Source organism: Notolepis coatsorum, assembly GCF_963971535.1.
Source record: "Notolepis coatsorum genome assembly, chromosome: 8".
NCBI lineage: Eukaryota > Metazoa > Chordata > Actinopteri > Aulopiformes > Paralepididae > Notolepis > Notolepis coatsorum.
The window spans coordinates 13,848,784-13,863,038 of NC_140172.1; the positions used below are offsets into that span (position 1 = coordinate 13,848,784).

At 44.6% G+C, this 14,255-nt stretch overlaps 1 protein-coding gene across 1 annotated transcript in view; it reads right to left on the reverse strand.

Moving 5' to 3' along the window:
- LOC311232921 (fibroblast growth factor 11-like) overlaps positions 1 to 13,100 on the reverse strand; it is a gene marked incomplete at both ends in the record, with an annotated part of 151,965 nt that extends 138,865 nt beyond the window's left edge. The window contains one exon of the mRNA XM_084319754.1: positions 12,908 to 13,100. Coding sequence (XP_084175880.1) covers positions 12,908 to 13,100 — 193 coding nt within the window. The remainder of the gene's footprint in view (positions 1 to 12,907) is intronic.
- Positions 13,101 to 14,255: the final 1,155 nt, after the last annotated feature.

Consider the following 14,255-nt stretch of genomic DNA (forward strand, 5'->3'; position numbering starts at 1 on the left):
TCTGGGGGTCCTGGCCCCCAGACTCGGCGGTAACTCCGCCTTGTGTGGCCTGGGGCTGGGACCTCCTTCGCTGCTACGGCGTCTAACGACCCCGACTCCACGAGGTGTGGGAGCTGTGACGCAGGCTTTTGCTTTCACGTACGTTCCCTGGTAGCGTGCGGGGCGCGCAGTCGGGTAGTCGCGGGCCCTTCTGTCCCGCGTTCTGCTCACCCTGTGAGTTTGTGGGTGCTGTCCCCTCTTTCGCACAGTCGGTGTCCTGTTCCCCGGACCCTCCCCGGTATTCTGATGGTTGTAGGGGACCTCAGCGGGTACATTTGTCGGGCTCTCTGCTCTGCTCCGCTCTTGTATTCCAATAGTGAGCAGAGCATGAACCAATACGCTATATAACGAAGGTTATCCTATATCCCCCTATTGATCTTCCGTTTTAACGGTGAAAGACTAGGGAAGAGCTGGAGTACGGCCACACCCCTTGCTTATATCCACGGGCGGATGTGGGTGTGGCCGGACAGGTGTAGGTGCATTGTTGCTGAAAGTTTTCAAAGTCACAGTATGTGATGGGGAATATTCCAATAGTGAGCAGAGCGCTCACCAATACTCTAGGATAACCTTCCTTTGCTGTCATAATGCTGAAGTTTGAACTGCATATGTAGAGAGGAACGTTATACACTCTGTATTGACATAGTTAGCAAACAGCAAATCTAAACATTCCCCTAGTTTCCTGCTTGTTTTCATCCTGCTGAAGTTGGACGTGCAGGCTGTAAGAGGAGAGGAGGAGAAACAGATGCAGGATAAGTGCCACGTGTCCCCTCTCTTCACCTGGGCACAACAGATCTCCTGTGCCATGGAATGAGAGATATAGGGAGGTGTAGTGGTTGTTGTCATTGTTGTTTCCCGCGCAGTCCACTCTGAAATTGCAATGTATTTCCAATGGACACATTTATAAATCGTCTCGTTTAAAACAAATAAAGCATGAACATTGGCATGGTGTACCTTTCTGTGTGTATCCGTCCACAATCTATAGCTCAATATGAAAAAATTCGCAATTAATCGTAAAGCTAGCAAAATAACAAGGTTTATGTTTTTGTTCACTGAGGAACTACATTTCACTCTGGCGCTGCTGACCGGCGACAGCACTGAACGACTTACTGGTAGTAAGTGTAGTTATTTTTTAACTACACATTAAACAACCATTTAACTAACTTTCTTTCAACCAAAAATGCTTAAACAATAATTTTGTGGAAAAAATGGAAAGCTTGCCAATGTTCATGAGGCAGAATTATTACAATAGAATAGCCGATAATACATTTTCCCAATGATAAATCCCCATACGGGTGGAGCGCGCGGGAAACTAAAGTGACGTCACACTGCGCCTATAATATAGAACTCTTTGGTGAGAATGCATTGCAGACTGTTTTAAGTGTCACGCAACAGTAACGTAATGGGTATAGTGTAATGCAGCGCTGTAGCCCTTTAGACTGGTCTCACGTTCTGAGGCTCTCTATAGTGTAATGCAGCGCTGTAGCCCTTTAGACTGGTCTCACATTCTGAGGCTCTCTATAGTGTAATGCAGCGCTGTAGCCCTTTAGACTGGTCTCACATTCTGAGGCTCTCTATAGTGTAATGCAGCGCTGTAGCCCTTTAGACTGGTCTCACATTCTGAGGCTCTCTATAGTGTAATGCAGCGCTGTAGCCCTTTAGACCGGTCTCACATTCTGAGGCTCTCTATAGTGTAATGCAGCGCTGTAGCCCTTTAGACTGGTCTCACATTCTGAGGCTCTCTGTGTGTCTTGATTATTTTTTTTAATTAATTTGATCCACTTTTTCTCCCCGTTTTCTATTTTTCTCCCACCCAATTTCGTATTATCCAATTCTTCCCTCCCCTGTCTTGAACGTTGCTAGACTATGCCTCCCACTGGTCGGCTGTAGTGAGGATAGAAGCCTTGCATCACGTGTCCCCTCCGGTACACAATGAGGCAGCCTGTCGCATCTTTTCACCGCAGCAGCTCGAACTCTCAGTGGCGAGGAGTAACGCGTGGGTGGCTCACGCTGCCCCCGTCACTTCCTGTTTCCGCCGCACCGGCGTCACCAAACCGACCTGTAGGAGTCGCTGTCCACAATGTCCAATCCCCACCCACCGGCTTTCCCACCCTCTAACACTTGCCAATTGTGTTAGTATGAATGACCGGCCAGCCGGTAGCAACGCCGAGAGCTGGGCTCGAACCCAGCGTCTCCTGCGCTAGTGGCGAGCGCCTTGCCCACTGCGCCAATCAGCCGCCCTTTGACTATTTTCTTTGAATTTAATTTAAAGACTTGGATTTTCATTTCACGAACGGTCAAGACCACAGCTGTAGTTTTTGAGCATTTCAAATCCATAAATGACTGCCGCATAACACACTGCCTGACGCGCTGCTGTCCAAGGTCCTGAAACAACATAGTGTGATTCCAGTGCACTCAAACGTATACCATTTCAAGTACATTTTAGTTTAGTCTGGATTTTGGAAGATACATACTGTAAAGACAGAGGGCTAATGTAACAGATACTAGAATATTATCTATCCGTATGCATCAAACCATGCACATAAACCAGAAGTACTAAAACATTAATGCATGACAATATTAGTCATCATTCAATATGAGTCACTCACTCATCACAGGCTCGGCAGCCCTCAGCATAATTTGTAGCTGGCTTAGGAAGACAGACACATTTTTGCATAAAAACATAAGCAAATAAAATGACTCAGACTTCATACATTCTGGTCTGGACTCCTTGATACACTCTGGTCTTGACTCCTTGATACACTCTGGTCTTGACTCCTTGATACACTCTGGCCTGGACTCCTTGATACACTCTGGTCTTGACTCCTTGATACACTCTGGTCTTGACTCTGTCTCGGTTTAACCCTTTCACTGCCACCAGTGGCGGCCGGTCCGATCCACTTTAGGGAGGGCGCATGGGGTAGGGGGAGGGGTTCTACATTTAGGTTAAACATTAATGAACAAAGGGACAGCTACAGTATGTAAATTGTAAAGCTATTTTTTTTTATTCCAGTCGATCATAATGTAATGATCATGAATCATGAACCAACGCGTACTGCGTGTGTGAGAGAGAGAGAGAGAGAGAGAGAGAGAGAGAGAGAGAGAGAGAGAGAGAGAGAGAGAGAGAGAGAGAGAGAGAGAGAGAGAGAGAGAGAGAGAGAGAGAGAGAGAGAGAGAGAGAGAGAGAGCGAGAGAGAAAGAAAGAGAGAGAGAGATATATATCGCGGCCACTCACTCATATCAGACCTCACTGCACGCCTTGTGTATCATGTATGTGACAAATAAACCTCTTGAATCTTGACTTGCCATATTCAATCAGTTTCAGTAACTACAGAACAGTACATATTGTTAGACTCACTTGTTGTTTGGAACGAGCCTCGAGCCGTCGTGTTAACCCTTCGAGAAACTTTTGTGGTCCGGCTAGGCTTGATAAAGTGTGTGTCCACTGTCCTCCAGACTACATATAAATCCAAATCCAACACTGTCAGTAATGTACAGTATCTCGTGCTGATCTCTCCAACTCCTGAGAATACACTTCTTATATCTTATTACCGAACCACGAGCCTAGCTAAGCTAACTCACTGAATCGAAACTGAATAAATAATAATAATAATAATAATAATAGATTTCATTTGTAATGCGCTTTACAGTTGCGGGGCAACTCTCAGAGCGCTACAGTTAAAGGGACTTAAAAGCTAACGAGAATAAAGGAAAGAAAGAATATAAAAATAGGCAAGACTAAAACATAAAATAGCAGAGAAACATAGAATAATAAAACTGATAAAATAAATTGGTAAAAGAACATAAAATGTGTGGAGCAAAAAATTTGATAAAAGGTCAACAGAAGGCTCTACTAAAAAGGTGGGTTTTGAGGCCTTTCTTAAAAACATCCACAGTCTGTGGTGCTCTCAGGTAGTCAGGGAGAGCATTCCACAGACTTTGAGCGGAGGAGCAAAAAGCCCGATCTCCCATAGTGCATAGATTTGTCCTTGGGCGCTGGAGGAGGTTTGCCTGGCCAGAGCAGAGATGTCGAGAGGAGGAGTGAGGGGTGATGAGTTCTTTGAGGTATAGAACTCATAAAATAGGACTGACTGGCTCCTCCTCGCATTCTTTTCTGTCTGATGACGTGACGAGTACAGTGGCGCAGAGCTTGCTTCGAGTGCTAGAAAAACGCGCCTGAGACATCATATTTGAACGCACTGATAGGCGAAATGTATTTGCTTGACCTATTTACATTGGCTGCGACAATACAGTGACGCGCACAGTGTGAGCGCTACGTCTATGCGCCCAGCTTTAGAGGTACTCTATATCAGGAGAGAGAATGACGTCATGTGAATCATGCACAAAACAATGATTTATATTTGATATATTAACGTTATTGTGCATTTGAAACACAAACATACTTAACACTTTATTCGCCATGGGTTAAATTCATAATTTACCATCCCTCGCCAGCTCTATTTGTCTATGGAGAAGTTCCCCTTCTTTGCAGGGCTATAACTTTTTAAATTCTATTGCTAAATTGCCATTATTATGGCCCATTCAATATCCTATATGTATTGTTCAGGGTGTAGCAACGTTAAACTTTTTCATTCACATATTCATACTAAAATATGGTCTAAAGTATAAGTATGTTTTTATCGTTTTCTGCAGCTTTCTCCAGAACTTGATTTATAGCTCCAAATGCATTATATTGATGATGAAATACAGTTTGATAGCAATCGGCGCGAGATAAAAAATGTCAACTGGACGTGGTTCTAGAAGTTACTGCGTATCATCTGATGATGACCGGATGGGCGGGGGATCGTTTATAATTCCGTGGGCAGCGTTAGATGATTCATCCAGAGTGGGTCATATGTTCATCATAGCAGTTTATATGGAACACGTTAGAATATAACGCTGAATCTTACCGTGGCTTCCTCGCGCCGCTGGCAGATGAGCGTGGAACAGAATTTTTTCTATTATGGGATGGAGAAATGCCCAATCCATTTCCAGGTTGTATAATAGTATATACGTCCAAATCATGTTGTTTTTTCGAGTTATTTGCACCGATCGATGTTCACTGTATCAAGACGGAGTCTCTCTAACGATAGCGAGTGCCCGGACCACATATGGATGAGCACTTCCGGTTCAAAGGCTCATTTCCGGTTGGCGATCTGCCGATCGGCCACCAGATGGCGCTCTTGAACCGCTAGAGAGTTGAGTGGAGCTTTGCAGTGTGTCTCAGGGCTCCGGAAAGGAAATATGATTTCGATGACAGATTTTTGAAATATTGACATCAATGAGGAGTTACGGCGTCTTCGGCAGAATGAGCATGGCTAGGAATGACGTCTTAACTCGTCCCCGGCGATCCTAGTGTTAAAATGAGTAAATATTATTCAAAACAGTTTATTTTTAGGGGTCTAAAATAAAAATAAAAATAAAACATTTTCTTCTTCTCTTTCTCTCTTCACCAGGGGGGGGCGGCGCCCCAGCACCCTCTATCGGCCGGCCGCCACTGACTGCCACACTGCAGAAGGTTAACACTTTACTATCACAGTGTGTGATAGTAAAGGGTTAACCTGATGTTGTGTCGGAGTGAAAGGGTTAACCGTTTGGTAGTGCGGCAGTGAACAGGTTAATGGTCTCGGCTTCAACATGTGTGTGTGTGTGTGTGTGTGTGTGGCTGTGTGTACTGTGTGTGTGTGTAAAGTATGTACATCATACTACATACTATTGCAGCTTATTATTCAGTACATGGAGTATGTGACACATACGTGCATTGTGACATACCGTACATGCGGCATGCGGTTAACCGTCTGTAGTGTGGTAGTGAAAGGGTTAACTGTCTGTATTGTGGTAGTGAAAGGGTTAACCGTCTGTAGTGTGGTAGTGAAAGGGTTACCTGTCTATAGTGTGGTAGTGAAAGGGTTAACCGTCTGTAGTGTGGTTGCGAAAGGGTTAACCATTTGTCGGGTGGCAGTGAAAGGGTTAACCTTCTGCATTGTTGCAGTGAAAGAGTTAACCCTTTGGTAGTGTGGTAGTGAAAGGGTTAACACTGGGACTCGGGAGGGACCGCTGGTATGTGGGAAATGCAATATTCCATCAACTGTGTCGTGTAATGCTAAGTCATTTGTTTAATCAGAATTGTTTTAAATAAATAAATACATAAAAAATAAAAAATATGTCAATTTGTTCCCACTTTGTATCTGTCAAATTTTGGCCAACCCCACTGGCATGGGTAGGATACTTAAAACACTTAACTTCCCACGCATGTTCAGCTTGGGTCTTTGATTAATACCATTGCATTTGCAGCCTCTATATGCACAGTCTGCAGTCATGGCGAGCAGGCACGTGCACACATAGAGCCAAAGGGGTGCTTGAGCACCTGCCCTTTTGAGCCTCGTAAAAAAGTGTCCCTTAACGTGTGTCCTTTACGTATTTTTTTTATTTTTTTGTTTGTTACGCATATAGACTGCCCTTCCAACTGAAAAATGTCAGGATATAATCAAAATATTAGGTAAAGAGAGAGAGATGCCCCATATTCCATTGCAGTTTGCACGGCCTCCTCAGCGTGCCTTTCCGCGGACCTATATATTTTATGCATAGCGTGGGTGATGATGATGATGATAGAAACCGCTGTGGCGCATACAGTTGAATGCTGGTATTACACTCATTGAGGGACACAAAGAAGTCAAGTCCGATGGGATTTGGGAATCTCAAATACAAATCGGGATTGGAATGAAAAATGCATTTATATTAAACAATACAGAATATACAGCACTTCTTGGGGTCTGTAGGGTAAGCACTTATTCCCTCACCCCTGAACATTTATGGAGATGTATGGGCCTTTTAAGTCAGTGATAAAAGTGTTTTTCAAGGATAAGTGAGCTCCTGCACCAATTATTATAGTTCAATATTCAATATTTGATTACCAAAACCCCCCAAAAAACATAAAAAGGGGGCCCCCCGCCCGAAAAGGGCCCTTAAAAATCAGGCTTGCACGCTTCGCACGCTCGGTCAAAACACACACAGGTATAGTACCCTTTTCAGCCTTTGAGCACCTGCCCCTCTAAAGTCCTGTGCACGTCCCTGATGGCGAGACATGCATGGAGGTGTGTGGAGAAGATTCAGCCAGAGGAAGTGTGATATCTGTGGTCATCACACGGTAATGTCACGCTACTACACACGTGTGAAACGACTGTAGTGACGACGGTGCAGTTGACCTTCTCTGTTTCCAACCGGGAGCCTGAAGAGGAGGCGTCGGATGGACGGTCTTCATCTGCAACGGCCATGAGCGGTTATTTCACACAGTCCGCTTCAGGCAGAGATGGGCGCATGACCCGACGGTGAACTCAAACAAACAGCCGGACAGGATGTGTGATGGAATATGTGCTGCTGTCCACACTAGTCCCCGACTAAGGATTTGTATTGTCGACTTTGATTGGCCAACATTTGCAGATAGTCGACCCTGAATGCAAAAATAATTATCTATCTTCTATCTATCTACTATATAACTAGCAGGACATAACTAATTATATCTGTTTAATTCCCTTTATTTTTTTTGGGTCTTGAAATCTTTGCTCAATTATTTTTCTTCTCAGGCCTATGATGGGGTGGGTTTGGGGCAGGTTATTATTATTATAATAATAATAATTATATAAAAAAAAATATTTTTTGTATCGTTCCATTTGGGCTGTGGGGGTGCTTAATGTCTGGAGGAGTCGACTGAAGGATTCTTGTCCTCTGCAAAAGCATGCAATTGGTCCACTGATGGATACATCTTGATATTTGTCTAGTGTGTTCATTAGACGGGTGAAATCCTCTTTCAGTGCCTCTGTGCCTGTTTTCTTAGGCTGTTCGCCTCTGGTATGCGTGCCATTAGCGTTAGCCACGCTTCTAGGCCTCTTTGCTTTTGGAAAGAATGATAAAAAAAATTAAATAATAATAATAATAATAATAATAATAATAATAATAATAATAATAATAATAATAATAATAATAATAATAATAATAATAATAATAATAATAATAATAATAATAATAATATAATATATATTTTTGCATTCGACTAAGAGGATGGCAGTCGACTACGGCTCCTTTCGATCGATTAGTCGACTATTCGACTAGTCGAGGTCAGCCCTATACTCAGGAGAGTGCTATGATGTTGAAGCACATTGAGCTTCTTATATCCCTTTTTAACATCAGCAAGTCTGGTAACATTGAAGTTGAAACTTGGCCCGGTCAGGTCACAGTCCCCAATTCATAATTGATTCAATACACATAGATTTGTTTCAGGTCACTTTTCCCATTTGACTGCAGACTGTATTGCACAGTCTCGAGAAGAAGGAAAAAAACGATCACACAGTCTAATGTAAACCTTGCCAACCATCTTGGACGCGCTGTTCCATGCTGTAGCCACATCGGTCATCAGCTTGTTTCTGCTCAAGGGCATTATTTGTGATTGAGCTGCTAAGAATCCAGTGATTCCTTACAGGTATTATTACTAGGTATATTACCAGTTATATATATATTACCAGGTCGGTGACGTTAGCTGTCAGCTGCCATTCATGTGCAACATTTCATTCACATTTGCACCTGTGTTGCTTTCATGCATTACTCTAGTTTGTCGAACACTTGAGCTGCCGGTCATCATCAGTAATATAGTGTGCGGTGAATGTGACACATGAATTAGTTGCTATTGGATGTCCTCGCATCATTATGCAAGTGCTACACTGTTTTCCAAGGGAGACACAACCTTTCCTTTTGTCTCTTGGCTCAGTTCGCTGGCTGAGACGCTGCTCTCTCGGTAAAAAGGAACTTGAGGAACTTCCTATACAGAAAGCTTTCAGAACCTCTGTTCTGAGAGGGGTGCTTGTTTCTGTTTCCACTGTATTCCACAAAGGGTGGGAAAGCTGGAAAAAAGTGACAGTTATGCCGTCAACATGCTTGCAATAGACCTTTTGATCTTTTAGCGGTTCTTGTGTCATTGACTTTTTTTCTTTTTATCTCTTTCACCAATTTTCTCTGTTTTTCTCCCTGTCCCAATTCAGTCGTTGTGCCAATTCCCCCCCTCCCCTACCTGGTTGTTGTACGTGTGTTCTCCTACGAGTCGGTACAAGGGCGTCCCGAAGCCGATCGCACGCTTCCTCCGATACGTGCAGCGACTGCCAGTGACGTCTTTTCACTTGGCAGCGAGGACTCTCATTGGTGAAGTGTAACACGTGGGAGGGCCCGCTATCTCCACCAAGTCCTGCCCCCGCTGAGCAAGCGCCGAGACCTGACCTGTCCACAGCGCCAGATTCCCACCCACCAGCTTCCCACCCCCTAACACTGCCAATTGTATTAGTATGAACGACCAGCCAAGCTGGTAGCAACGCCGAGAGCTGGGCTCGAACCCAGCATCTCCTGCGTTGGTGACGAGCGCAATCTCCGCTACGCCACCTGACCGCCCTTCATTGACTTTATTTTGACCCGTTTGATAATTGTTAGGACCACATACTAAATGTTAAAACACAAAGGAAGAAAGAAATGTTCTTGAACAACTTAATAATAATGAATAAATAATACATTTTAGTTAGCTAGCGAGTTAGCTAATGTGAGTTGCGGATGCTTCTTCAGTCCCTGTAATGCCAACGTCTGTCTACTAACAAAACCCCTCTCTTTTTGAGTGGGGAGTCATCCGTATGACTCTGAAAAACATGTAATACAAAATAAATTAAATTAAATACGTTTTTTGCATATTTGAAGTTACCGGTAAGAATTGTGACAACCCAGAATGGTTCATTTGGTTAAAAAGGACCATTTTGTGATCGAAAAATGGCATTTTGCACTTAGACCAGCTTATACGCATGCGCCATCCTGTGGTTTCTGTTATGAGTCCTTAGTTACCCTGGCAACCACTCCCTGCGTGATAATAATCTCAGCCTTTTGGCAGAGATTGTGATTAATTTAAAAACATCTTTAAACTTGTATTTCACCTCAAGATGCAGTAAATTATCCTTTTACTCAACATGAAATCAAATTGATTTATTTTCTCTGAAAATGTTTGTTTTGTAGTAAGTAGTTTCATTGTTGCTGCCATCTTTAGTGTTAATGATTTTCCCATTCAAATGGCCTGCAGTACTCTGTCTCCTCATTATATAGATTGTTTCTGATAATGCTACTGTACCTCCCTGCTGCTGGTTAGGAGTAAATAGTAAGGCAACACTATTATTATTTTAGTCTGCAATCGCATCTCATCAGCCATTGCTTCACTCTGCTGATGACAGGTAGCTAGCGGCTAACGTTAGCCAATCCATTGTTTAGCCATATCCTTACAGACTCCATGTAAGTTGCTAGCTTTTTAGCAGAATGTTGGGTAACATTAGTGCACAGGTAAGAAAATACATGTTGGTGTACCGGATGAATATATTTTACGTGTGGGTCGGGGGTAGTTTGTGTCATCAGTTGCATTGCAATGTTGAATTAGCAACATCAAAGGACATCGTTCATTCACTTTAGGACGTTGAAAAAACCTCCTTGAAAGATGTCCAAAAAATATAACTTTTCAAACCAAATTTCAACCAGGCTTCAATGTTGTCGAGCAAAATGTTTTCAACATTGCACACCAAGCCATGGACATTCAGCGGTCAACAGTGCATTCTTGTTCAATATGGCAGACAACCTCAAACAATCATACCACGCTTTTGTTGTTATGTCACATTAGTGCACAGCAACCATATCCAAGGAAGCACGGTCTCTCAATGCAGGTCAACCATTATCCATTTTACATAAAGCCATCCAAGGTACAGTCTGACTTGGCTTTTCACGCATGCTAAGCTAGCTACCATACTCGACTATTACCTGCTCATTACATTTGTGAGCCCCCCCCCCCCTCAGTAAATGTGTCTCTGTCACTCTGTGAGATGATCACAGGTCCATTTGAACGAGGGATCACTGGTTTTGTTGAATATAAAATAGTCTGTCAACTTTTTAAAGCTTTCAGGTAAACGTTTGCTATTTAACAACACATCTTGAAATGTTACTTTTAGTAAAATTCGATGCCCCGACAGAGTTTCGAACCCGGGTCTCCCACGCCGCGGGCGACAGCACATACCGCTATACCAAGAAGTGAACTCACTGCTTTGTAACGTGTCTATGTGTCTTTTGTGGATGAGAGTGAGTTTAACCCATAGCACCGCTACTCGCCCGTCACTTCACAACATGTGAAGTCCTTTGTGACTGCACTTCACGGTACCATCCGTTACACTCACCCTCCTTAAACTCACTCCATTCCACCCGAGGCATCCGGGTCAGTCGGCACCATTGTAACGGTTGTGACATCGTCACCTTAAACTTCGATGCCCAGAGGGAGTTTCGAACCCGGGTCTCCCACGCCGCGGGCAACAGCACAGACCGCTATACCAAGAGGTGAACTCACTGCTTTGTAACGTCTCTAATGTGTCTTTTGAGGATGAGAGTGAGTTTAACCCACAGCACCGCTACTCACTCCAGCCACTTCACAACATGTGAAGTCCTTCGTGACTGTGCTTCACGGTACCATCCGTTACATATATACAAATATATATACATTTAATATATATACATATATACAACATATATACGTTTTCCTTCCCAGCCCTTCCCAGAGACAGTCGCATTTCTCTCCTCTCCCCAGGCTCCTCAAGGCCGTTCCTACCGCCGCCTCTACTGCTCCATGGAGCCCAACGCTGCTATGCTCTGCTTCGTGCCGGTTGCCGGACTATACTCAAATCAACTCTAAATGGATCTAATCAGTGGATTGCATATTTTCTTCAAGAAGCAGAATAAGGCTAACCCTCTCTGCCTATTGGGACATCATAATCGGGCTACCAACTTGAAGACGTGGTCATTTTTGGATTATCGAAGCTTTTGGACTGCAATAAGAAGATTTTGGATCTGTTTACTGTGCACAGGACCTACCAAAATGAACTGATTAAGACACTTGGACACTTGGACTAATAATGCATTCAGTCATTTGGACGGAGTTGTTAAAACTCACTCCACTCAAATCAATAGAGTTATATTTCACTCTATTCAAATCAAATTTAAAGTGACGTGGCTGGGATAAATGTGCCAGTCAGTCAGCCAAAACAAATTCCTGGACCAAGGTCGAACCAGGGAGCTGCTGGAGTCGAAGGCCCTCTGGGAGATAAGAGTGGCAAGCGGCTTCCCCCACCCCCAATCCCTACCCAATCCCCCCTCCCGCGTGTACGCCCGGCGCCACTCCCACGTGATGGTGACGGCAGCCGACTAGTACGCGTGCTGGAGGGGGGGAGCCTAAGACTGTCTCATCACCAAAGCCCAATCCCCCCCGTTCCTGCCCCCTCCCGCTGGACTATCTTTCCACTCTCCCTCCCGCCACCTGGCGCAACGACACCCCGGTGTTGTCGCAGCCGACTATCGCATATGGTGTCTCAGGCATTCTGTAGTCGACATGTGTCAACAAATGTACATGTGTGTTTGAATTTATGTTGTGCCGTTGTTACTGTAAAAATGTAATGATTGTGATATGTTGTTGTTAATGAGACAATGAGCTGCATGTGTGTGTCACTGGAATTTCCCCAAGGGGATCAATAAAGGAATATCTTATCTCTTATCTTAAATTATTATATATATATATGGTGTATAGTATACATATTCAGAAGATTCCTTTACAAATCATGTATTTTGTCACCGATGATAACAGAAATGAAATACAAACAAATCAAAGGCCAATTTATTTGGGCAAAAAAGGAGGCAGAAGAGGAGGAGGAGGAGGAGGAGGAGGAGGAGGAGGAGTTCAAGAGAAAGAGGAGGGGTTTACGATAAATTCATTTCGCTTTCAGAAACATCCAGGACAAGACAATAGAAAGTGGTAGCGGCGACTCACCTGGCCTTTTGTCGGTCCGAGCTTTCCGACCGCCACATAGCCGCACTTTAGAGATCAACACCAGGATCTGCTTCTGGCACAGCGACTTGTTGCTCTTCGGACACGGCTTGCGCTTGTTGGGTACCGGCCGGGGTGGTTGGTCGTCCTTGACCGCCCGCTTTTGTCTGATGAGAGAGCTGGCGAGAGCTGCCATCTTCCCCCCCTCTCACCTTTTGGGAGGGGGGTGTCTTCCTTCCCAGCCCCCCCTCCCCCACCCGCCCCCGCCCCCCTCCCTCTTTCTGGTCGGGGGTGTGTCGCTCTCCTCGAGCGCCGAGGATGATGGGGGATGTTCCGTAAGGGGGTACCCCCCACGGAGGGGGTCGGAGGTCGACGTGGGTTAACAAGAAGGGGGGCTAGGTTCACGACCCCCCCCTCCCTCCCCTAGGAAAAAGAGCTAGCTGGGGTCAGAGTTCACCTGCAGTCCGGGGTCGTACCCAAACGACCGATGATGAGCGTCGAGAGAGAACGAAAATAAAAATCACCAACGCAGAGAAAACAGCACATGGACGAGTGAAGAGTCCTAGAGTCACATTGTCAAAAAAAAATCAATAAAAATCAATAAAAGGATGAGCAAGGTTAAATTGACTAGAAGAATGTTAAAAAGAAATAAAGACACACAAATTACCTACACGTCTAGCCCCCTTCCCCACTCATATTGCTCTGCAGAATATACCCAGTATAACAACAAAGTTCCAAATATATTTCTTTTTTTATAAAAAAGTCTACCTTTTAAAAGTACTCAGCTTCTTCTACATATAAAAATAACACTTCTTCCAAAGAAACGTGCTATCATCATGAAGCCTGTGAAGCACACAGGGGCGCCGGAGAGATGGCTGTAACCATCTGTGTGTATAGTCTCAGGTCCAACTTTGCGTCCTTCCCTTTTTGTTTTTAGTTTTATTTTGTCTCGATATCTTTTCTTTCAAACGTGGCAGCGAGGAACAACGAGCCGGGATGCGGAGTGATGGTGGTAATCCAGCGGTTGACTCAGATCCAGCGGAGGAAGCGTGTGTGCCGGCGGACAGGACGCTGCTGCTAGTCTCCTCAGAAGAATGACGCTGCCGGGAACGCAACACAGCAGGGATGGACAGATCCCTCTTCTGCCTCCGATGGCATGCTTTCTCCCCCTCACCAAACACCCACCACCACCACCACCACTACCGCCCACCCTCCTCCCATTCAAAGTCACTGAGTGTGTGTGAGCGTGCGCGTGTGTGTGTGTGTGAGTGTGTGTGTGTGTGTGTGCGTGTATGTGAAATCCAGCAGCAGCCACCATCAGTAGAGGTGACATTCATGAAAGAGAGAGAGA